Here is a 24,336-nt window from a genome sequence, read left to right on the forward strand (position 1 = left end):
AGTTACTAGTGGTGTACCGCAAGGATCTGTTTTGGGGCCACTGCTGTTTGTCATTTTTATAAATGACCTGGAAGAGGGTGTAGAAGGGTGGGTTAGTAAATTTGCGGATGACACTAAGGTCGGTGGAGTTGTGGATAGTGTCGAAGGGTGTTGCAGGGTACAGAGGGACATAGATAGGCTGCAGAGCTGGGCTGAGAGATGGCAAATGGAGTTTAATGCGGAAAAGTGCGAGGTGATTCACTTTGGAAGGAGTAACAGGAATGCAGAGTACTGGGCTAATGGGAAGATTCTTGGTAGTGTAGATGAACAGAGAGATCTTGGTGTCCAGGTGCATAAATCCCTGAAGGTTGCTACCCAGGTTAATAGGGCTGTTAAGAAGGCATATGGTGTGTTAGCTTTTATTAGTAGGGGGATCGAGTTTCGGAGCCACGAGGTCATGCTGCAGCTGTACAAAACTCTGGTGCGGCCGCACCTGGAGTATTGCGTGCAGTTCTGGTCACCGCATTATAGGAAGGATGTGGAAGCTATGGAAAGGGTGCAGAGGAGATTTACTAGGATGTTGCCTGGTATGGAGCGAAGGTCTTACGAGGAAAGGCTGAGGGACTTGAGGTTGTTTTCGTTGGAGAGAAGGAGGAGGAGAGGTGACTTAATAGAGACATATAAGATAATCAGAGGGTTAGATAGGGTGGATAGTGAGAGTCTTTTTCCTCGGATGGTGATGGCAAACACGAGGGGACATAGCTTTAAGTTGAGGGGTGATAGATATAGGACAGATGTCAGAGGCAGTTTCTTTACTCAGAGAGTAGTAGGGGCGTGGAACACCCTGCCTGCAGCAGTAGTAGACTCGCCAACTTTAAGGGCATTTAAGTGGTCATTGGATAGACATATGGATGAAAATGGAATAGTGTAGGTCAGATGGTTTCACAGGTCGGCACAACATCGAGGGCTGAAGGGCCTGTACTGCGCTGTAATGTTCTAATTCTAATTCTAATACTATGGCCAGCATTAGTATCATAAACATGGACAGAATCCAAAGCCATGGGTGGTAGCCTAGAGACTGAAATGCTTGCAATCAGATTAAAGGTAACTTCCATATTTCCCATTCTCAATCATTTTGGCTTGGGAGATAACAAGTAACAAAAGTCTTTGAAAAGGCAGAGCCTTTAGTCAAAATTGTCACCATAAGTTCTTAAATTCTTAAAGCTGTTGGATCTTTTGCTGTTCTTGCTCATATGTCATCGTCACATATTTAAAAAGACACAAAGAATCCATTTGGCACTGCTCAAGTGTCCAATTATATCTGTCACTTTAGAAACTTAAAATGTAATAATGTCCAATATATAGTACAAAAGCAATACAAAAGTTGTGTGGTGAATTAAATAGAAAAAACAGCTGTCAGCAGAAAGGCAGAACTTCCCAGCTTGTTTTTAAGTGGGGGGGGGGGGGGGGCGGGGGCGGACAGGGTGGTGTGGGGGTGGAGGAGGAGGAAACTTCTCATATGCACGCATTTGCGTCACTTTATGTAACTTTTTTTAAATTTCCCGATCGATAAAGAGCCAAACGCCAAATGAAACGCCTTTTTAAACTGTTTTTATTTCAAGTATTTTGGTATCTTTTCTTCAACTTTGCCCAAACTTCAAATGACACATTCTCTAAGGAGACATCTTTTTAGATTAAACTCCAATTGTTTCCAAACACCTTTTTTGCCAAATTCCAGTTCACACCAATCAACATTTAATATGAGCAAGCCTAATAACTGGAACTTCATTGTGGTCACTAACTCCAGTTTTCACATCATAACCTTAATAATTTAAACTTAATTCAGACCAATACTTATTAACTACACACAGAACACAACAGCACGTGCTTTTTTTAAAAGAGAGATAAATTACATCATACGAACAGACGAATTAGGAGCAGGAGTTGGCCGCTCGGCCCTTCGAGCCTGCTCCACCATTCAATAAGTTCATTGCTGAACTGATTACTCCACAGTTACATCTACCCCCGATAACCTTCCACCCCTTGCTTATCAAGAATCTATCTACCTCCACCTTAAAAATATTCAAAGACTCCACTTCCACCGCCTTTTGAGGAAGAGAATTCCAAAGACCTACGCCCTCTGAGAGAAAAACATTTCTCCTCATCTCTGTCTTAAATGGGCGACTCCTTATTTTTAAACAGTGACCCCACAAGGGGAAACATCCTTTCCACATCCACCCTGTCAAGACCCCTCAGGATCTTATATGTTTCAACCAATTTGCCTCTTACTCTTCTAAATTCCAGTGGATACAAGCCTAGCCTGTCCAACCTTTCCTCGTAAGACAGCTGCACATTCCAGGTATTAGTCTAGTAAACCATCTCTGTACTGCCTCCAACCCATTTACATCCTTCCTTAAATAAGGGGACCAGTACTGTACACAGTACTCCAGCGTGCGGGCCACCATCTTTTGCCCACCACTGCTCCCGGCAGCAAGTGCATTAAATCCAGCCCATTGATTCCTGTAATGGGTTATGAATTCACAGTGCCAAAAATCTGTGATATATTCCCATGACCAAGCCCAAGGAAGACTAGTTTTAACTAGTTCACAACCAGAACATGAGTCAAGGTTCCCACAAAAATATATACATGTATAAATAGAACAAATAACAGACTCATGCTTTAAACATTAAAGCCAGACTACAAAGGGTTCTGATGAAGGGTCACTGGCCTGAAATGTTAACTGTGCTTCTCTCTCTACAAGATGCTGTCAGACCTGCTGAGTATTTCCAGCATTTCTTGTTTGTATTACAAAGGGTTAATAACTGTTAGCTGTACAGTACAGAAGTACACAGAGAAAAGGACATTCATTCGTGGAAGCTTTCAACATTCACAAAGACTCGAACAAAAGATACAGCAACTTGCTTTTACTCACTTTAAGTTTTGCTAAAATTTTCTTATTTAATTTCTCTCGGCACAGAAGTTGGCCACCAGTCCCAGTGATGGTTCCAAATTTAAGTTTCTCTTATAACTTATTTCATTTTCTGACCGTTTTCCTCCTGCTCAACCTTAAAAGCATTTTCTTGACACAGAAGCTGACAGCATTTACTATCAGCCGGAGTGATGATTTCAACTCCTAAGTTGTCCCTCTTTCCTCAGTGCTAGACCTCTCACTTTCCCACTCCGGCTCTCCCCAATCTATGTTTCCAACATTGTCCTCGTAGGAGGTCGGGACAGTGGTGGTTAGGATCTAGAATGTACTGCCTGAGAGTGCGATGGAGGCAGGTTCAGTCGAGGCATTCAAAAGGAAATTAGACTGTTATTTGAAAAGGAAGAATGTGCAGGGTTATGGAGAGAAGGCAGGGGAATGGTATTTGGTGAATCGCTCATTCCGAGAGCCAGTGCAGAATGGCTTCTGTTTTGAGCTCACAGGACACCGATCAGGTGTGGACTCTGTCTTTAATGCATCTCACTGGAATGGCTGCCCCCTGTCAAAGTCCCTCTTGGTAGAGGTCACATGACTATGGCAAACCAGGAGGCATATTGGTACAGAATTGCATTTCTAACCCAAACATCCACCTTTTCATACAAAAAAAAACAAATTTGCATGCATCATCATTTACACTGTGAGTTGTCCGAGTTACCCACTACGCACACTACTGTTCTCATGCATTAACAGTTCATCATTCTTGTCAGTCTCTGCACTTGCATTGCACACATAGTCATTAAATCGTGCTGGTCTCTTAATGGTGCGCGTGCGTGTTGTCGTTGGTTGTTCATCTGGTTGATTTTCGTTCTCCGGCAAGTGTCGTTCCCTTGTCACTTGTTGCCACGGTAACTGTTGTTGCATTTCTGTTGTTGGGGTGATGTGGACCTCTGGGGCTGATGGTTGTTCTGTGGTCTCTGCAGTTGGAGAATTCTCATCTTCCTGATTGGCCGCCTGCCGTGAAGGAACATCTTCTCCAGTTGTGCATGTGTGCATGCGGTTGCGACGGTATCTCTGGTCTTTCTCTGCCACTGCATATGATGGAGGCGACAACTGCTCTATGCAGGTCCCAAGTTGCCACTTGGGCTGACTCTGGCTGAGCGCGTTGAAGGTTTGTACCCTGACTGGCTCTCCAGTGCTCAATTCTGGCGATGGTTTGGCAGTTTTGTCAAAATGAAATTTGGCTTTCTGCCATTTCACCTTGGTTTTGTATGTCCACTCTGCGGAGTCCGGGCGCCCCTTCCCCACAGCTTCCACCTCGGGGCACCTGAGCAGACAACTGCCAGATTTTCCTCTTCCTTACTGCCTGTATGACCCACGTCATCTTGCGACTGGCAAAAGTGTTCTCGTTCCAGGCCATCCCCTGGGTTTTCTCTTTTTGCACATTGATCCTTATCAGTCCAAGCTTTAGGATTGCTTCGGCTGAGTTGAGGGCCTTTGCTTGCCGTCTATGATTTGGAACTTCAGATCTTCGTTCTTGTCATTGCAATCGGCTGAAAGTAACTTGTCCTCTTGGTGCCATCATATAGTCCCAACCTTACTTTTGAGGGCTTCATTTTTGGATAGCCACATTGAGCCACTTTGCACAGGTCTGTGAAAATCATGATGTTGCACCGGTGTCCATCTGGCACTTTATGTTGACTTTATATTCTTCTTCTGCAGACATCACTCCAATAGTCACAAACCATTTGGCACCGATTAGGGTAGGCGGTGGTGTAGTGGTATTATCACTGGACCAGTAACCGAGAAACCAGGGTATTTCTCTGGGGACATGGGTTCGAATCCCACCACAGCAGATGGTGGAATTTGAATTTAATTAATAAATCTGGAATTAAAAGCTAGTCGAATGATGGCCATGAAGCCATTGTCGATTGTTGTAAAAACCCATCTGGTTCACTAATGTCCTTGAGGGAAGGAAATCTGCTGTCCTTACCTGGTCTGGCCTACATGTGACTCCAGACCCACAGCAATGTGGTTAACTCTTACATGCCCTCTGAAATGGCCTAGCAAGCCACTCAGTTGTACCTAATTGCTACAAAGTCAATAAAAAGGAATGAAACCGGACGGACCACCCGGCATCGATGTAGGCAATGGAAACGACAACGGCAAACCCAGCCCTGTCGACCCTGCAAAGTCCTCCTTACTAACATCTGGGGGCTTGTGCCAAGGTTGGGAGAGCTGTCCCACAGACTAGTCAAGCAACAGCCTGACATAGTCATACTCACGGAATCATGCCTCACAGACAATGTCCCAGACACTGCCATCACCATCCCCGGGTATGTCCTGTCCCACCGGCAGGACAGACCCAGCAGAGGTGGCGGGACAGTGGTCTACAGTAGGGAGGGAGTTGCCCTGGGAGTCCTCAACATCGACTCTGGACCCCATGAAGTCTCATGGCATCAGGTCAAACATGGGCAAGGTAACCTCCTACTGATTACCACCTACCGCACTCCCTCAGCTGATGAGTCAGTACTCCTCCATGTTGAACACCACTTGGAGGAAGCACTGAGGGTGGTAAGGGCACAAACTGTACTCTGGGTGGGGGACTTCAATGTCCATCACCAAGAGTGGATCTGTAGCACCACTACTGGCCGAGTCCTAAAGGACATAGCTGCTTGACTGGGTCTGTGGCAGGTGGTGGGGGAACCAACACGAGGGAAAAACATACTTGACTTCGTCCTCACCAATCTGCCTGCCACAGATGCTTCTGTCCATGACAGTAGTGGTAGGAGTGACCACCGCACAGTCCTTGTGGAGACGAAATCCCGCCTTCACATTGAGGATACCATCCATCATGTTGTGTGGCACTATCACCGTGCTAAATGGGATAGATTTCGAACAGATCTAGCAATGCAAAACTGGGCATCCATGAGGCGCTGTGGGCCATCAGCAGCAGCAGAATTGTACTCAACCACAATCTGTAACCTCATGGCCCAGCATATCCCCCACTCTACCATTACCATCAAGCCAGGAGACCAACCCTTGTTCAATGAAGAGTGCAGGAGGGCATGCCAGGAGCAGCACCAGGCATACCTCAAAATGAGGTGGCAACCTGATGAAGCTACAACCCAGGACTACTTGCATGCCAAACTGCGTAAGCAGCATGCGATAGACAGAGCTAAGCGATCCCATAACCAACGGATCAGATCTAAGCTCTGCAGTCCTGCCACATCCAGCTGTGAATGCAGGTGGACAATTAAACAACTAACTGGAGGATGTGCCTCCACAAATATCCCCATCCTCAATGATGGGGGAGCCCAGCACATCAGTGCAAAACATAAGGCTGAAGCATTTGCAACGATCTTCAGCCAGAAGTGCTGAGTTGATGATCCATCTCGGCCTCTTCCTGAAGTCCTCAGCATCACAGATGCCAGACTTCAGCCAATTCAATTCACTCCATGTGATATTAAGAAACGACTGAAGGCACTGGATACTGCAAAAGCTATGGGCTCTGACAATATTCCGGCAATAGTACTGAAGAACTGTGCTCCAGAACTTGCTGCACCCCTAGCCAAACTGTCCGAGTACAGCTACAACACTGGCATCTACCCTGCAATGTAGATAATTGCCCAGGTATGTCCTGTACACAAAAAGCAGGACAAGTCCAACCCGGCCAATTACCGCCCCATCAGCCGACTCTCAATCATCAGTAAAGTGATGGAAGGTGTCATCAACAGTGCCATCAAGTGGCAATTGCTTAGCAATAACCTGCTCAGTGACGCTCAGTTTGGGTTCCGCCAGGGCCACTCAACTCCTGACCTCGTTACAGCCTTGGTTCAAACATGGACAAAAGAGCTGAACTCAAGAGGTGAGGTGAGAGTGACTGCCCTTGACATCAAGGCAGCATTTGACCGAGTATGGCATCAAGGAGCCCTAGCAAAACTGAGGTCAATGGGAATCAGGGGGAAACCCCTCTGCTGGCTGGAGTCATACCTAGCGCAAAGGAAGATGGTTGTGGTTGTTGGAGCTCAATCATCTGAGCACCAGGACATCACTGCAGGAGTTCCTCAGGGTAGTGTCCTAGGCTCAACCATCTTCAGTTGCTTCATCAATGACCTTCCTTCAATCATAAGGTCAGAAGTGGGGATGTTCGCTGATGATTGCACAATGTTCAGCACCATTCATGACTCCTCAGATACTGAAGCAGTCGATGTAGAAATGCAGCAAGACCTGGACAATATCCAGGCTTGGGATGATAAGTGGAAAGTAACATTCGCGCCACACAAGTGCCAAGCAATGACCATCTCCAACAAGAGAGAATCTAACCATCTCCCCTTGACATTCAGTGGCATTACCATCGCTGAATCCCCCACTATCAACATCCTAGGGACTACCATTGACCAGAAACTGAACTGGGGTAGCCATATAAATACCGTGGCTACAAGAGCAGGTTAGAGGCTAGGAATCCTGAGGCGAGTAACTCACCTCCTGACTCCCCAAAGCCTGTCCACCATCTACAAGGCACAAGTCAGGAGTGTGATGGAATACTCTCCACTTGCCTGGATGGGTGCAGCTCCAACAACACTCAAGAAGCTCGACACCATCCAGGACAAAGCGGCCTGCTTGATTGGGACCCCATTTACAAACATTCACTCCCTCCACCACCGACGCACAGTAGCAGTAGTGTGTACCATCTACAAGATGCAATGCAGCCATGCACCAAGGCTCCTTAGACAACACCTTCCAAACCCACGACCTCTACCAACTAGAAGGACAAGGGCAGCAAATACATGGGAACACCACCACCTGCAAGTTCCCCTCCAAGTCACACACCATCCTGACTTGGAACTATATCGCTGTTCCTTCACTGTCGCTTGGTCAAAATCCTGGAACTGCCTTCCTAACAGCACTGCAGGTATACCTACCCCAAACGGACTGCAGCGATTCAAGAAGGCAGCTCACCACCACCTTCTCAAGGGCAATTAGGGATGGGCAATAAATGCTGGCCTGGCCAGTGATGCCTACATCCCATGAATGAATTAAAAAAAAGATTGACCCATGTGAACCAACCTGTTGTATGTAGTATGGTAATTTCAGCCTGGAATGTCTTATCAGCATAATGCAAGGCCTGGTCTGTTCTGCGATGAATATGCTCTAGCTGCTGATTCACAACCTCAGCTCTTCTGCACATTTCGATTGCTTTCCTGAGATTCAGCTTCTCCTCTCTCAGGAGACATGCTCTCACTGCGGAATCTCTTATGCCTAATACAATCCTGTCGTTAATTAGATTATCTATTAGTTGTGCAAATTCACAGGATTCTGCGAGTTGTGTTAATACAGTCACATGTTGATCAGTGGACCCTTTTTCACCTTGGGCCCTAATATTGAACACGCACCGTTCATAGGTTACGTTCACTTGGGGTTCAAAGCGTGCCTTCAAGGCTTTCAAAATTTCTGCTGTCTGTTTTTTTAGTTCTTCAGAGAGATTTAGGGTGGAATACACTTTGTAAAAATCTCTCCCTAACAGTGATAAAAGTGTAGCTACTCGCAGCCGCTCTGGTTTGTTAATTAAATCTGTCGCAATTTCGTAATTTTGCCATTGCAAGTGGAAGAACTGCCAGTTCTGTTTCAAATCGCCTTTCATTTCAACCAGCGCAGGCAGAGGAAAATTTGCAGCCATTGTCTTACCCTGTGCTTTCAGCTATTTCTTTGTTTCTTTTCTGTGGCTTCCTTTGGCTTTTAGCAGCTTTTAGCAGTTGTGACCATTCCTGCAGCCTTTGTTCCGTAGCTGCTTCACTACAGCTCTTCAAAGGTCAGTCTCAGCTCCACGCTGACACTATATAATGAGCTCACTGGACACTAGTCTGCTGTGTACTCTGTCTTTAATGCATCTCACTGTAATGGCTGCCTCCAGTCAGAGTCCCTCATGGTAAAGGTCACATGACTATGGCAAACCAGGAGGCACATTGGTACAGTATTGCATTTCTATCCCAAACAGCCTGCTTCTGCGCTGTAATAATTCTGTGATCCTGTGACTCTCATGGTTATTGCAGACACAATTGCCCATTGTCTCCCCAATCTTTCCTGCAGTTTGTAAATTGGAAGATGGCACAGAGCGTGATCCTCTTCCCATTGTGGTCTGCTAATCACTTCTCTGAGTGTCCTCCTGGCGTCTGCCAAATACCTTTTCAAACACTCATTCTTTTCCTTCTGCTGTTTCAACTGACTTTTAGCTTCCTGAGTATCAGTCACGGCTGCACCAGCGTTCAGATTAGAAACGTGCTACTGTTGGAACAGTATGGTCGTACACTGTATCTTTCTGAGTAGCAGCCTCTTGGATATGCTAATTCAATCACTCTATCTCTTTATCTATCTGGTTCATAATCTCATCATCTCTTTGAGCACAAAGATGAGTGCTGAAAACCAGAAGGTTTTTTTCACCTTCTCTATCTATAACTTCTTCTGGCCTATCCTCTCTTGAATTAACTCTAAACTTCCTGGTATTTCTACTCGAGGACCTGTTTAACACCTTTAGACGACATAGCTTTATCTATTCTCTTTATATATTCTCATTTTGAGTGCCTTTAATCACTGGTGGGTCTACTAAGATCTCCACCCTCCCCAAAGGATTTCCCTCCCAAGACGCGTGTTGGCCAGACTCACAAACTTGAGATAAAAGTAAAATACTGCAGATTCTGGAAATCTGAAATAAAAACAAGAAATGCTGGAACCACTCAGCAGGTCTGGCAGCATCTGTGGAAAGAGAAGCAGAGTTAACGTTTTGGGTCAGTGACCCTTCTTCGGAACTTCACAAACTTGAGATCCTTCCCTTCTGTCTAAAAACGCTTGCCATGCACCAAGTGGCAGCAGTGTGTACCTTCTACAAGATGCACTGCAGCAACTCACCAAGGCTCCTTCGACAGCACCTTCCAAACCCGTGACCGCTACCACCTAGAAGGACAAGGGCAGTAGATGAATGGGAACACCACCACCTGCAAGTTCCCCTCCAAGTCACACACCATCCTGACTTGGAACTATATTCCCATTCCTTCACTATCGCTGGGTCAAAATCCTGGAACTCCCTACCTAACAGCACTGTTGTTGCACGTACACCCTAAGGACTGCAGCGGTTCAAGAAGGCAGCTCACCACCACCTTCTCAAGGCTGATTAGGGATGGGCAATAAATGCTGGCCGAGCCAGCGACATCCACATCCACTGAACGAATAAAAAAAGTCCTGCCACAGTCACCAGTTGTAAGATAGTAACCTAATAATTTTACGCGTGTGAGGGAGCCTCACTTAACTCCCACCACCCAGCAACCAATCTCCAACACATGTAGGAAAATCTTTGATGCATTTCACCCTTCCTAATGAAAAATTAAATTGAAGTTGTTCCTTTTTGGAGAATGCTGCTGTTCTTTAAGAGGTGATAATTCTTGCAAACACCCTTAAAAGAGGCCTTGACTAGACAAGCATGGGCCCTCAGACACATTAGCTTGTATTTATTGAGCTGGTGGGGCGGGGGGGTGAGGTTGGTGTTTCTCTGGGACACCTGGCTCCCAGCTGCCTCCAGTCTCAATACATTCCTCCAAAAGTTCATCATCGCTCCCAAATGCTTGACAAATTATTTAATTTGTAATGGCCAGGATTTTGGAATCTTCTCTGAAATGCGGTTCACTCATGCCAGGGTCAGTTTGAAAATAAGATGTGGTGTTTACATATCCAGTGATCTGGTTGCCCAGTTACCACAGATGTGCAGGGGGAGGACTTGTTGGAGATGGACTAGAGTCATAAAGTTGTAGAGCATAGAAGCAGGCCCTTTGGCCCACCGCGTCCAGGCCGACCATAATGCCTATCTACACTAATCCCACCTGCCTGCATTAATTCCATATCCTTCTATGCCTTGCTCATTCAAGTACCTGTCCAGATGCCTCTTAAATGTCGCTACTGTTCCTGCCTCCACCACCTCCTCAGGCAGCTCATTCCAGATACCCACTATTCTTTGTGTGAAAAATTTACCCCTTTGATCCCCTTTAAACCTCCTCCCTCTCACCTTAAATCTATGCCCTCTGGTTTTAGTCACCCCTACCATGGGAAACAGACTCTGGCTATCTACCCTATCTATGCCTCTCATAATTTTATATACTTCTATCATGTCCCTTCTCAGCCTCCTTCGCTCCAGGGAAAACAGACCCAGCCTATCCAATCTCTCTTTATAACTCAAGCCCTCCAAACCAGGCAACATCCTTGTGAATCTTTTCTGCACCCTCTCTAGCCTAATCACATGTTTCCTGTAGTGCAGCGACCAGAACTGCACACAGTACTCCAAATGCGGCCTAACCAACATTATGTACAACAGTAACATGACGTCACAACTCTTGTACTCAATGCCTCGGCCGATGAAGGCAAGCATGCCATATGCCTTCTTCACCACTCTGTCTACCTGTGTTGCCACTTTCAGGGAGCTATGTACTTGCACCCCAAGGTCTCTCTGCTCAAGAACACTCCCCAGGGCCCTGCCGTTCACTGTATATGTCCTGCCCTGATTTAACTTCCCAAAATGCACCACTTCACAGTTGGCTGCGTTAAATTCCATTTGCCACTCCCTTGCCCACTTTCCCAGTTGATCTATATCCTGTTGTAACCTTAGACAACCTTCTTCACTGTCCACTATACCACCAATTTTGGTGTCATCTGCAAACTTACTATGTCCATCGCCCTGCCCTCATCAATCCTCTTGGTCCCCTCCTTGAAAAGCTGAATCAAATTTGTGAGAAATGATTTCCCACGCACAAAGCCATGCTGACTATCCCTTCCAATAACTTTCCCACCACTGATGAAAGGCTCACCGGCCTGTAGTTCCCTGGCTTATCCCTGCTGCCCTTCTTAAATAAAGGCACAACATTAGCTATCCTCCAGTCTTCCGGTACCTCACCCGTGGCTAACGATGATACAAAGATCTCTGCCAGGGCCCCAGCAATCTCCTCCCTTGCTTCCCATAGCATCCTAGGATACACCTGATCAGGCCCTGGGGATTTATCCACTTTAATGCGCTTCAAAACCTCCAAAACCTCCTCCTTTGTAATGTTGATATGCTCCAGGATATCGGTGTTCCCTCCCTTGAACTCACTAGCTTCCATGACCTTCTCCACGGTAAATACGGATGAGAAATATTCATTTAAGACCTCACCCATTTCCCATGGCTCCACACATAGATTGCCACACTGATCCTTAAGGGGACCTACTCTCTCCCTAGCTACCCTTTTACTCTTAATATACTCATAGACTCTTTTAGGATTCTCCTTTATCTTATCAGCCAGGGAAATCTCATGGCCCCTTTTCGCCCTCCTAATTTCCTTCTTAAGTGTAGTTCTACATCCCCTATACTCCTCGAGGGACTTGCTCAATCCCAGCTGCCTATACCTGACATATGCCTCCTTCTTTGTCCTGACCAGATCCTCAATATCCCTCGTCAACCAAAGTTCCCTAAACTTGCCAGCCTTGCCCTTCCATCTAACAGCAACATGCCGGCCCTGAACTCTTCCTATCTCACTTTTAAAAGCCTCCCACTTGGCAGACGTCCCTAATTTGATGATTTTGTTCTTATAAAGGCAAATGTTTATTCGGGATCAAAAGCCGAACAAAATCAAACTGACAATGATCGATGGAGAATTTGGTACAGACAAGTGCATGTTGCATATAGGGTAACACGCAGACTGGAGTGTGTTGTACATGGGATATCACACCGACTGTAGTATGTTGTATGTGGAGTAACACACAGGTTGTACACAGGAAAATACATGGACAGAAGTGTATTCGACAAGAAATGCAGTACACAGGATGTGCAGTCTGGAGCATGTAATGCAAACAGTAAAACAGTGAAATGTATTGTGTATTGAAAGGATATATACAGATGACATATGGGCTAGAATGTGTTGCGCCCTAAACAAAGCACAGGCTTGGAGCGTGGTGCATGTGAGGTGTCATAAACTCGGTACCTTTGAATAATAGTGACTCTGTACAGCTACAAATTGAATAAATCTTACCCTTATTAAAAAGTGACTACACAGTTACACGGTGAGTTACCTTTACCCTGCTAAGTAAACAGTAACTGGACAGTTACACAGTGAGTAGCCCTTACTCTGTTCAAAAAACAGAAAATCTATACAATTGCATACATACAGTGGCCTGGCTTTTGCAATAGAAATAACAGAGAAGCTCACCATTATTATGGAGTAAATCAATTTCCATTGTTTGCATGTGTGCAGCTAGAAGCGAAAAGCTAGTTGCTGTCCGATTTGCACTGTTTTTCCACATGCTTCATCACACCTGTTCCTTGCCGCTGTGCATACACATTCATGAAGGGCGTGAATTTATAGTGTTTACACACTGGATTTTGGATTAAACACGGCAGAAGTTATTGAGTTCAATAATTTCAGAGCATGACTGGCCTTTTTTTATATTTTTAAATTTTATTTTATTTTTAACCATGTGCCTGTTTTTCATGTAGATAGAGCTGCTCTATATTCTGCTATTAACACTCTCTCTGGACTAATGCTTTGTCTTTCCCCACAAGCATTAACACGCTCTTTGTCTTTGTCCCAGGACAGCTTTGTTATTTAATCCCTCCCGCCCTCTGCCCTATCACACACCTTCCCTTGTGTTCTATTCCCCACAAACCCCCCACCCCCATTCACTTGCTTAAAACCTAATTCTTTTCTAACCTTTGCCAGTTCTAATGAAAGGTCACAGACCTGAAACGGTACTTCCAGCACTTTCTGATTTTGTTTCAGATTTCGAGCATCTGCAGTATTTTGCCTTTATAAAAAGTAAGCCCTCTGCATCCAGGTCTAAGTGAATTTCTAGCAGACCTAATTACTGCCAAACAACCTCCCTGGCCCTGAAAATTTTACCTTGAAGTGTGGGCCGGAATTTTATGTTGGGTGGGAGGCCGCACCCACCGGCAAGCTCGCCTCTGCCGGGCCTGGGAGCCACACTAGGATTTTATGCTTCCCAGACCCTTAATTGGCCTTGGGCGAGACTTCCACCTATCTGAGGCAGGATCGTGGACATCGGTCCCAGAAGAGAGGTAGGTTTTGGGGCTGCGCTGGGGACAATCGGCCGGGCTCTGGCGAAGCAAGGGGGTGCAATTGTGTGTGGGGGACTTTATTTCATTGGAGGGACTTGGGACTTCGGGGGTGTGCCCTCCATGGGGCACAGGGTGCCCAAACAGGACGGCAACTCCCCCCTCACCCCAGCCTGCAAGTGTGGCCTAAGGTGCCCGCCCGCTGATAGTAAAATACTAGTGGGGTGGGAAGAGGTCATTAAGTGGCAGTTAATTGGCCACTTCAGGGCCTTGATTGGCTTGGGGCAGGTGGGCCACTTCTCGCTGCAGCCGCCTGTCGTAAAATTGCAGTGGGGGTGGGAAGGCATCAGAAATGGTACCCCTGTCTCCCACTCAATTTTACGATACCCCATCCCCCCCCACCCCCCACCACCAGCCCGCTCCTGTGGGGGTGCGTAAAAATCTGGCCATAAAGTCTCATTCCGTCAGATTGAATTATTGTTGGAGATTTTTTTTTAAATAAAAATAAAAAAATGTTATTTACTTTTTCTGTCACTTTTATCACTCTTAATCCCACCTTTCTCTCTCTTTATTGTGTTTTCTATACATGATTTTACATTAAGTTATTCTAATTTATATTTTGTGGTCTAAACTATGCGGAGGTAGTTTTAACTCCCAAAAATGGGTAGGTTGGGGTCAGGTGAGATGTAAAATTTTTTAAATTTCAAAGCAGACCCTAATCCACCTACTTCTTGGTTTATTGGAGAAGGGACAAGAGGCGAGCAGTGAACCCGCTCCCAGGAGGCGGGTTGGGCATTTCAACATTATAATGAGGCTGGGAGCCTCACATTTAACCTTTCTAATAGGTTTAATCATGGTCAACCGGGTTCCTTGGGCCTCAGGAAACCTGGCAGCTGAAAAAAGGTGAGAACAGCTTCGGGATGAAGTTAAGTGCCTTTGTAGCACTGCTTGTGGGCCTGGAGGAGAAGGAGGGCTTCCCCTGGGTCCCCCAAGCTACCTTCTCCCCTGACATTGCACCCCTCCTACATTCCACCTCCAACCTTGGCCAGGGATCAATCCCGCTCCCCACCTTCCCCCATCCCACATGGATTGTACCCCCCCGCCCATCCCCGGCGTCAAAGATTGGACCCAACTGTCCCACTAACACAGTTGCAGGTCCCCTACCTACTCCTGCTCCCCACCTGACTGGAAACCAAGCCTGTTAATCAGGCTGACCTCCCAACAGGGATCCTGTAGAAAATGAAAAGCACACCCGCTAGAGTCAAAACTCCAACCCGAGTGCACTCACCATCCCACCCCCACCACCTCCCCCCCCCACACCCTGCCCCCCTCCCCCCACCCGAGTCAATATTGGGCTTGTATGTCTCAGTGAGGGTTGGTTGAAGAGCTACGCTATTGCTTGCCCTGCTAACACACACCACAGATCCTCTGTAGAGGGGTGCCATGCTGAGAAGGATCCCTAAATACCACAAATTGCCATTCAATGCCTGTAAAATGTCAGCCTAATGAAAGGCAAGCACTTGTTCTTTTGCTGCTGACCCAAAATCCAGCCCAGTATTTGAGGAATAAACAGGATACCTTCAAATGATTTAAAAATGCCTCTCACTCTGATAATGGGCCTCACACACAGTATTGCAACTCTGAAATTTGACCTACATGGGATGGAGGAGTGTCCGGACAGTCTGCTTACCCTGGGGAGCTCCAGTCTCGGTTTTGACATACTCTAGCAAGAAAGAAGGGAAGAAAGACTTTCATTTACATAGCACCTTTCACAACCTCAGAACGTCCCAAAGCACTTCATGGCCATGAAGTATATTAGAAGTGTAGTCACTGTTGTAATGTAAGAAATGCAGCAACCAATTTGTACATAGCAAGCTCCCATAAACAGCAATGTAATTAATGACCAGAATCTGTTTCAATAATGTTGGTTGATGGCCAAGACGTCAGGGAGTGCTTCTTTGCTCTTTGAAATAGTGCTATAGGTTTATCCGAGAGGACAGATAGGGCCCGGTTTAACATCTTACTGAAAGATGGAAGCCATGACCATGGGAGATTGTTATTAATCTGGACGGTGTAACCACTCTTTTCATTTTGGCTGTTTTCCCCTGCAGGAATGGAGTGAGAAACTTGCCCAACTGGCACAGCTGTGGGCGGGCAGTTGCCACAGGAATCACCAGGACCAGTGGGCTCAGAGGGATGAGGGGGAGGAGGAGATCGGCTGGAATTATCATTCCTCGCTGGATGGAACAGTGTCTGTCTCCGACATCATTGACCTGTGGTTCCGGGAGGCTCAGAACTATCACTATCACACGGGTCAATGCAAATACAACGCCTCCTGCCATCATTACACACAGGTTGGTGCCCACAAACTGAGCAAACTGCCTCCATTTACAGCAGAACTTAAGGGTGGACTATCACCAGATGATTTACTGCCCAATTTGTATTAATTGGTGGATTTTTTAAAATCTGTGCTCCTTGTCACAATGACTTGGTACGTGCAATGTTGCCTAACTTGTTTTGTGCTATCTGTGCTGTTATCTACCACTATGTCCAGTCCTGTGCTATGTGCTTTCCTGCTCTGTGATCTACCCTGCGCCCTGCCCTATGCTATATCCTATCCGGTGTTCTATTCCAGAAACCCAGTTGGTGAGGGATAGAACTGAAGCCAATCTTTACACACTCTTATGTTTATTTACAGAGTTACACATTATAAGCATACATCTCCAAGCCAAACAACCACAGTTTTAGTCCGTGTCTATTTTCGGAGCGCAAGTGAATCCCTAGTTAATGCCCACCACCTGCGTATAATTAAACACAATTAATATAAAATTAACAAATTCCCTTATTTCTCTTTAAATAAAAATTAGAGTTAACATGCACAACCAAAATTTTAAAACAAATTAAATCAAAAGCCACCATATTCTGGACAAAGCATTAAATTGTGAGATGCCTCTCCTCTAGGACCCCTAACAATTTCTTATTACATGCATTTCGTTTTGTAATACAATCAGAGAGTTGATAACTTGCATCCACTTATTTCATTTTATAGACTTGTTTTCTCTCCAGCATTTGTTTCAAGGCCAGCAAGGTCAATCTGTAACCTTCTCTCACACTTTCCGTAGCGTGTACATTATCGCAGAAATGAATGATTATCTACATAACATTCAATGGCTATACTATCTTCAGCAAGCCCCTTATGCAGAATCTCACTTAAAAATATTTGACATGCAGAACCCCATATTTGCTATCAGTGTTCACCAGCTAAAGTGCTTTTAAGAACCTTTTTATTTCCTTAGCCTCCCAAGCTAAAGGACAACATTTCCCATTTTTACTCATCAGAAATACTGTCAAACCAGCTGCACTCGAATACCCATCAGGAAGATTAGCATGTGAAACATTGCTAAAAATCACTGGTTTCATGTTCTTTAAGTCACCTAAAAATGGGAACTTAAGTACACATTTCTCCAGATTTAACTTTTAAAAATGTTTTATTTGCCCTTAAAACATATTCAATCTAGCGTGTTTCATCGTAGTACTTAACTCCAATATATCAAAACTGACATCTGGTCTAGTCTGAGTGCTCAACCAGTTCAACTGATCGTAGAATCATTGAATCATAGAATGCTTACAGCACAGAAGGAGGCCATTCAGCCCGTCATGCCTGTGCTGGCTTTCTGAAGGAACAATTTACCTAGTGCCACTCCCCTGCCTTCTCCCCATAGCCCTGCATATTCTTCCTTTGAAATAATAACCCAAATCCCTCTTGAATGCTTCTTTTTAGGCAGTCCCTTAGGACTGTGGATAACTTGCTTTCACTCTGGTTCAGTGAGTTCTAACATGGCTAACGAGTCCGATGCGCGAACCGCAGACTCTACCACATGCGGGGCAGGTGGTGTTGGAAGAGTTGGATAGGTGAGTTACTTGGGGGGGGCTGTGCACTCCTTTCGCTGCCTGGACTTGGGTTACACGTGCTCCCGTCGAAATCTCACAAGGTGCTCAGTACCTTCCTGAACGTACCTGCTCCACTTTGTGCGGTCAAAGGACGGGGACTCCCATGAGTCAGTTAGTCTGTTGGTTTTCTTCAGGGTTGCCTTGAGAATGTCCCTAAAGAGTTTCCTTTGTCCTCCTGGGAGTGTTTTGCTGCAGCGAAGCTCAGAGTAGAGCAATTGCTTCGGGAGCCTAGTGTCAGGCATGTGAGTGACATGGCCCACCCAGGGAAACTGGTTTTGGGTGATTAGCACCTCAATGCTGGGAATGTTGGCTTGGGAGAGGATACTGACATTAGACCACTTATCCTGCCAATGAATGTGAAGGAATTCTCAGAGACAGCGTTGGTGGTATTCTGCAGTGCCTGAGGTGCCTCCTATAGATTGTCCAAGTCTCTGAAGCATAGAGGAGTGCAGGGATCATTGCTGCCTGGTACACCATGACCTTAGTCCCAGGTTTGAGGTCCTGGTCCTCGACTACTCTCTTCCTCAGTCAGACAAAGGCAGAGCTGGCACATTGAAGCCGGTTGGTGGATTTTGTTATTTACATCTGCCTTCGCTGTGAGGAAACTCCCAAGATATGGGAAATGGTCCATGTTTTCCAGAGTCTCGCCGTGGATTCTGATTGACGGAGGATGATTTTGTGCTGCAGGAGTGTGTTGGAAAAGGACTTTAGTTTTCCAGGTGTTTAAAGTAAGGCCCATCCTCTCGTATGCTTCAGTGAAGGAGCCAAGGATGACTTGGAGCTCAGTTTCTGAGTGAGCACCGACACAAACGTCATCTGCATACTGAAGCTCAATATCTGAGTTGGAGTGACATTTGTTTTGGAGTGGAGGCAATGGAGGTTGAATAATTTCCCATCCATCCTGTAGGATATCTGCACTCCTGTGGGGAGTTTGCCGGAGGTGAGGTGCAAAATTGTGGCAAGGAAGATGGCGAAAAGGGTCGGTGTGATGAGACAGCCTTGTTTGATGCCAGTTATTCGCTGAAATAGGGTCTGTGGTAGTTTCGTTGGTAAGGATTATCATTTGCATGTCATCATGTAGTAGGCGATGGATAGTGACAAATTTCTGAGGACAGCTAAACTTGAGGAGGAATCTCCATAAACCCGCACGATTGACAGAGTCAAAGGCTTTCGTGAGGTCAAAAAAGACCATGTACAGTGGTTGATGCTGCTTCCTACATTTTTCTTGGATTTGCCATGCAGTGAAGATCATATCTGTAGTGGCTCTCAGTGGGCAAAATCCACATTGCAACTTTGGGAGGAGTTCTTCGACCACTGGAAGGAGGAGGTTGAGAAGAATTCTGCGGTGATCTTCCCTGTGCCAGGCAGTAGGGAGACTCCCCTGTAATTACCACAATTGGATTTGTCTCCTTTCTGAAAATAGAATATCTGTCACTCAAGTACCCACTATGGATAATTGGCCTTTGGATGTGATAGCTTTGTCCTGTATCTCATAATCACTCACATTACCATTATCCAGCCCTTGATCTACCTTATACTGTTCCTCAGGATCTTCATCAGAAAACACATGAATACTTGAGGTACAAGGAGCCTCGTTTATTTCTTACAGTAGCTCAGAGTCCAAGATTTTGTAATTATTTCTGATTAATCATGAGGAATTCACCTTAATAGTTTGATTGCCATGTTTGATATGTATTGTCATACCATCATGACCTATTACCTTATCAGGGCCTTTCAATTCCCTATGAACCTCTCTTTTATAATACACCAAATCTCCTGAATTAAATTCTGTCTCACATGGTCTTATATAATGTTTCAGAGCTCTCCAAATTTTCTCCGAGACCTCAGCCTTGATGAAAACCTGACTCCCTGCATTTAAGCATTCAAATATCCAGAAAAAGTTGAACTAATTGTAGCCCTTCCTGGAGCAGGAGGACAATCACACAGCACAGAAGGCAGTTTGGGATTTTGGCCAAAGACCAATTGATAAGGACTATATCCTGCAGCCATCTGGAGTGAATTCCTTGCATGAACCACCCATGCCAGGGCAGTTGTGAAATGGCAGCCTGGTAGATCAACAAAGATTTTATGCAGCATTTAATTGATCACTGCGTGATTCCTTTCACAGAGCCCATTGCTGAAAGGACTTTCAGCTGCAGTATTCATGACCATAATGTTCATGTTTTCACACATATCTCTGAACTTGTCATTGGCAAGTTTCCCTCCATTATCTGTCGGAAACTTTGCTGGTACTCCAAGTCTGGTCCCTATCCATTTCTCCATGACATTTTCTGATCCTGAGACTGTGCCCCCATGTTCTAAATTTCCCAGCTAGGAGAAACAACCTCTCTGTGTCTGCCCACAGAATCACAGAATTGTTACAGTGCAGAAGGAGGCCATTTGGCCCGTCGTGTCCACACTGGCTCTCCAGAAGAGCAATTCACTCAGTTCCATTCCCCCACCTTCTCCCCATAACCCTACGCATTCTTCCTTTTCATATAACTGTCTAATTCCCTTTTGAATGCTTCAATTGGACCTGCCTCCACTACATTCTCAGGCAGCTCATTCCAGACCTGAACCACTTGCTGCGTGAAAAAGTTTTTCCTCATGTCGCTTTTGCTTCTCTTACCAAATACTTTAAATCTGTGCCCTCTCATTCTCAATCATTTCATGAGTGGAAACAGTTTCTCTCTATCTACTCTGTCCAGACCTCTCATGATTTTGAATACCTCTATCAAATCACCCCTCAGCCTTCTCTTCTCCAAGGAAAACAGTCCTAACTTTTCCAATCTGTCTTCATAACTGAAGTTCCTCATCCCTGGAACCATTCTCGTGAATCTTTTCTGTATTCTCTCCAATGCCCTCACATCTTTCCTGGGCTATTCCCTGTCCTGTGTCTTGCCCTTTGCCCTGTGCCCTATCTTGTGCCATGCTCTGTGCCCTTTACACTGCTCTGTGCTCTTTGCCCTGTGCCCTTCCTCTGAGGGTCGCTCAATCCCAGTCACAGCTGGCTTACTGGGGTCCAACAGGTAAGAGAAAAGTGAAAGCATGAGTCGGAGAGAACCCTAATGTCCTTGTGTTTATTTTACAGCTTGTCTGGGCTACCTCCAGCAAGGTCGGATGTGGGAAACATGCTTGTTTTCAGCATGGAGAATGGACGGAGATTGCCATCTGTGCTTATTCCCCAGGGTAAGACGCTATTAATGGTAGGGTTGCCAACTCTAGTTGGACATATTTATTCCTGGAGATATCATCACATGACCACCTCCCTCCAATGGCCCTGCTCCCACACCCCATGTCATTGGTCACCCGAAATGTCCATCCTTGTAGTGGCCTGCCTTCCCATATCCAATTGGAAAGTGAATGGGCCCTTTATTACCTGATTGAATAATTCTTGACTATCAGTCAAACAGCTTTTATTCTATCTGCAATATTTTTATAACTAATAGACGAAAGATTTCAAAGATTATTTTTTAAATACAGCCTACTTGCAATTTATTCCTCCTGCAGTTTTATTCCACCTTTTAAAGCGTTTTGTTTCAATGTGATAAGCTATCAAAGGTGTCAGTCATGGCTCAGTGGTAGCACTCTTGCCTCTGAGTTAGTAGACCATGGGTTCAAGACCCAATCCAAATACTTCAGCACCAACCCTGGGGAGGATGAAATTGGAGCCTCAGCACAAGTGGCTAGTGCCCCCCAGTGGTGTGACTGAGTTGCTGCAATCCTTCCATTCCTTACCAGGTCACCCAATTGAATGAACCGACTAGACTTGGTAGACAGATGTACCGGACCATAATGTTACAAAATCGGCTTCTGCGAAGAGTATTGCTTTCTGTTCCTGCTTGACTTTGCTTGTTAGAGAGCACTGAACACAGTGTTTGTGTTTCAGAGGAAACTGGAAAATCAATGGAAGAACGATCATTCCTTATAAGGAAGGGACTTCATGCTCTCTCTGCACCTCCCGCATGTCAGGCTGTTTTAAATCCTGGGACCACCATGGGGGGCTATGCGGTGAGTAGCTGCAATAACACAGTTAACCTGTTATATACCATGCCATTGACACTCTGCGTAATAATCCTCTGTTATTACAAATCTCATTGTCATAGATTCCGTTATTAGAACCTCAGTGTCAAAGGCTCTGTTATTACTTACCCCAGACTGACATAAACTTTATCATTACTAGCCTGTTACTATCACAGACTTTTTTTTGTCTGAGTCAGGTTCAATGTATCTTCTTGGCTAATTGGGTGATATCTTCAGAAATCAACATTTAACCCAATGTACTACAAATATTTGGAGCAATTAGTGGAGATGTTAAAAATGGTGATTGAGATTAAACCAATCAGCGATTTGTAATAAGGTTTCTTGGCAAGACATATTTCTTAAAGGGGCTCAGAACGGACTATACTGGCGCTGTTTATTTTCGTTGTGTTAAAATCTCGTACAGAAGATTGGCATGCAAACACATTGAGTGTTTGCTCCTTAAGATCATCAACAGTCATTTTTATGTTAGTTTTCAGTTAAAATCTTCACCCAACACTCCTTAAACTTAAAGTCTTCACTCATCACTCCTTAAAATTGAAGTCTTCAACCAACACTCCTCGGACGTAAAGTCTTCAATTTTTACACTGTGGTCTTGTATTTTAACTTAGTGTTTTAAGCAATGAATCATTTCACAAGATCTAACCAAGGTTCTATACAATTGAAGCAAGACTTCGCTACTCCTGTACTCAAATCCCCTTGTGATAAAGGCTAACATACCATTAGGCTTCCTAATTGCTTGCTGCACCTGCATGTTAGCTTTCATTGACGTATTGACAAGGACACCCAGGTCTCTTTGCACATCTACACTTTCTAATCTCTTACCATTTAAGAAATACACTGCACATCTATTCCTCCACCAAGTGGATAACCTCACATTTTTCCTCATGATATTCCATCTGCAATGTTCTTGCCCACTCACTAAGTCTGTCCAAATCCCCTTGAAACCACTTTGCATCTTGCTCACAATACACATTCCCACCTAGTTTTGTGTCATCCGTGAACTTGGAAATATTACATTTGGTCCCACATCTAAATCATGGATATATATTGTGAACAGCTGGGCCCAAGTACTAATCCTTGCGGTACCCCACTAGTCACAGTCTACCAATGCGTGAATGACCCGTTTATTCCTACTCTCTGTTTTCTGCCTGTTAACCAATCCTTAATCCATGCCTGTATATTACCTCCTATCCCAAATGCTTTAATTTTGCTAACCAACTTCCTGTGGGGGACTTTAGCAAAAGCCTTCTGAAAATGCAAGTATACTAAGCCCACCGACTCCCTTTTATCAATTCTGTTAGTAACATCCTCAAAAAGCTGCAACATGTTCGTCAAACATGATTTGCCATTCATAAATCAAATGATAATCCCAAGGATGTTGATAGTGGGGGATTCAGCTTTGGTAATGCCATTGAACATCAACGGGAGATAGTTAGATTCTCTCTTGGTTGAGATGGTCATTGCCTGGCACTTGTGTGGTGCAAATGTTACTTGCCACTTATCAGCCCAAGCCTGAATGTTGTCCAGGTCTTGCTGCATATGGACATGGGCTTCTTCAGTATCTGAGGAGTCGCGAATGGTTCTGAACATAGTGCAGTCATCAGTGAACATCCCCACTTCTGACCTTATGATTGAGGGAAGGTCATTGATGAAGCAGCTGAAGATGGTTGGGCCTAGGACACTATCCTGAGGAACTCCTGCAGTAATGTCCTGGGACAACCATCTTCCTTTGTGCTAGGTATGACCCCAACCAGTGGAGAGTTGTCCTCTTGAATCCTGTTGACTCCAGTTTTGCTAGGGCTTCTTGATGCCATACTCGGTCAAGGGCAGTCACTCTGACCTCACCTCTGGAGTTCAGCTCTTTTGTCTATGTTTGGACAAAGGCTGTAATGAGGTCAGGGGCTGAGTGGCCCTGGCAGAACCCAAACTGAGCGTCTGTGAGCAGGTTATTGCTGTGCAAGTGCCGCTTGTTAGCACTGTCGAGGATACTTTCCATCACTTTGCTGATGATTGAGAGTAGACTGATGGGGCGGTAATTGCCAGGGTTGGATTTGTCCTGTTTTTTGCAGACAGGACGTACCTGAGCAATTTTTCACATTGCCGGGTTGATGCCAGTGTTGTGGCTGTACCGAAACAGCTTGGCTAGAGGCAAGGCGCGTTCTGGAGCACAGGTCTTCAGTACTATTGCCAGAATGTTGTCTAGGCCCATAGCCTTTGCAGTATCCAATGCCTTCAGCCATTTCTTGATATCACGTGGAATTAATTCAATTGGCTGAAGACTGGCATCTGTGATACTGGGGACCTCAGGAGGAGGCACTTCTGGCTGAAGAAGGATGCAGATGCTTCAGCCTT

The 24,336-nt window shown here is 45.3% G+C and overlaps 1 protein-coding gene across 1 annotated transcript in view; it reads left to right on the forward strand.

Annotated features, from left to right (window-relative positions):
• The window catches only part of LOC137373932 (C-type lectin domain family 18 member A-like), a 108,269-nt gene that overhangs the window by 37,603 nt on the left and 46,330 nt on the right, over nucleotides 1–24,336 (forward strand). The window contains exons 3-5 of the mRNA XM_068039581.1: nucleotides 16,101–16,343; nucleotides 21,032–21,129; nucleotides 21,830–21,951. Coding sequence (XP_067895682.1) covers nucleotides 16,101–16,343; nucleotides 21,032–21,129; nucleotides 21,830–21,951 — 463 coding nt within the window. The remainder of the gene's footprint in view (nucleotides 1–16,100; nucleotides 16,344–21,031; nucleotides 21,130–21,829; nucleotides 21,952–24,336) is intronic.

The sequence above is a fragment of the Heterodontus francisci genome, chromosome 9, assembly GCF_036365525.1.
Source record: "Heterodontus francisci isolate sHetFra1 chromosome 9, sHetFra1.hap1, whole genome shotgun sequence".
Taxonomy (NCBI): domain Eukaryota; kingdom Metazoa; phylum Chordata; class Chondrichthyes; order Heterodontiformes; family Heterodontidae; genus Heterodontus; species Heterodontus francisci.